A 1,760-nucleotide genomic window follows, 5' to 3' on the forward strand; every position below is an offset into this window, starting at 1 on the left:
TTGCACTTTAGCCTGGGTGACAGAACAAGACTCTGTCTCTAAAAAATAAAAATAAAAATAAATTTTTAAAGTAAACCTTAATACTTGCATTCCTGATTGTGAGCACTCTGACTTTATAAATGACTTAGAAATTTTGTTACTGATTTCATGATGCTCAAGTCTACCTAATTTCTTGCCAGTTTTCTCGTAAATTCTATATAGCTCAGTGGTTCCGTGACACAACTCTGGAAACAGAAAAAGCAATGAAATCACAAAAAGATGAAGAATCATCTGAAGGAACACATCATGCAAAAGAAATTGAGACAACTGGTCAAATTATGCATCGAGCTGAAAACCGGAAAAAATTTCTTAGAAGCATTATCAAAACCACACCTTCTCAGTTCAGCACATTAAAGTAAGATGTAAAGAGAAAACATGTTTATTTTTTAATTTATCTCTTTGATATCTATTTACCTTAGTTACAAAAATAAATTTTTAATGACCTTTTGTTGCAGGATGAACTCTGATACTGTGGACTATGATGATGCTTGCTTGATTGTTCGATACTTGGCCTCTATGAGGCCGTTCGCCCAGAGCTTTGATATTTATTTGACACAGGTAAAATGAGTCAGAGTTCCTTATACAGTGATTGTGATTTTTCTGATTCTGGATGCTTGTGGGTATATAACGTCTTTCATTGTTGAGCACAGATATTTGAAAGATCATAGAAGCAGTGTGAGTTTCCATAGTATGTTCCTTATTTGTTTAAATGTCCTTTTTCTGCATGCCTTTTACATATTGATTATTGTTTTACAAATAAATAGGTATATATCTGAGTACACACACAATATAGATAGAGTACAGGTGACACTATGAAAACAAATTATTCAGTTACTGAATTCTGATTTAAATCATACTAAAATCCTTGATTAAAGTTACATATAGCAAGATTTTAGTGGGTCTGTAGGTTCTTGCAAATGAAGCACAACAATAAAAGCCAGGTTTAATGGAAAATGCCAGGGTAAAGGAAAGATTTCAAAGTATAGACTGCCTCACCATCTGTACTAAGCTTTAAGTTAAACATTGAGTCAGTAATATCTTTTATTCATTTGTATACAGATTAAAGGGAAATTAATAATAGATTCTTTTGTGGTTTCATTTTTTTATAATTTCATATATTAGAAAATTTATGAAAAATGTCAACGTTTTCTTGGCAGATTCTACGAGTTCTTGGTGAAAATGCAATTGCTGTTCGAACAAAAGCCATGAAATGTTTATCTGAGGTTGTTGCTGTAGACCCCAGTATTCTAGCGAGGGTAAAGAGAGCAAAAACGATTCTTCTTACTTGGATTTTCTATTTAAATTAGAATGTTAGCTCTATTCGGTATAAATTATATATATTTTTTTCATTTTTCTTTAGCTTGATATGCAGCGAGGAGTTCATGGACGATTGATGGATAACTCCACCAGTGTCCGAGAAGCAGCAGTAGAATTATTAGGTCGGTTTGTCCTTTGTCGACCTCAGCTTGCTGAACAGTATTATGATATGCTGATTGAAAGAATATTGGTATGTTTGTTTTGTCATTTTTATAATGATTCATCAGTATAATCATGATTCATACTCATGATTCATACTCGAATTTTGCCTTTTTGAGTATCCCGTCTTGTTTTAAGTGGAAAAATAAATGCAATATAAATACATATTGCCTAGTCTATGAACTATAGCAACTTTCTAAACAGGATGTATCTTAAGAATAGCACTTTCAGTATCATAAAAAAAA

At 32.1% G+C, this 1,760-nt stretch overlaps 1 protein-coding gene across 1 annotated transcript in view; it reads left to right on the forward strand.

Annotated features, from left to right (window-relative positions):
- Positions 1-1,760, forward strand: part of NIPBL (Nipped-B homolog (Drosophila)) — a 269,747-nt gene that overhangs the window by 209,043 nt on the left and 58,944 nt on the right. The window contains 4 exon segments of the mRNA XM_012649432.1: positions 180-394; positions 495-597; positions 1,197-1,295; positions 1,400-1,550. Of these exon segments, the coding sequence (XP_012504886.1) occupies positions 180-394; positions 495-597; positions 1,197-1,295; positions 1,400-1,550 (568 nt within the window).

Source organism: Propithecus coquereli, unplaced genomic scaffold, assembly GCF_000956105.1.
Source record: "Propithecus coquereli isolate 6110/MARCELLA unplaced genomic scaffold, Pcoq_1.0 Scaffold110, whole genome shotgun sequence".
Classification (NCBI taxonomy): Eukaryota; Metazoa; Chordata; class Mammalia; order Primates; family Indriidae; genus Propithecus; species Propithecus coquereli.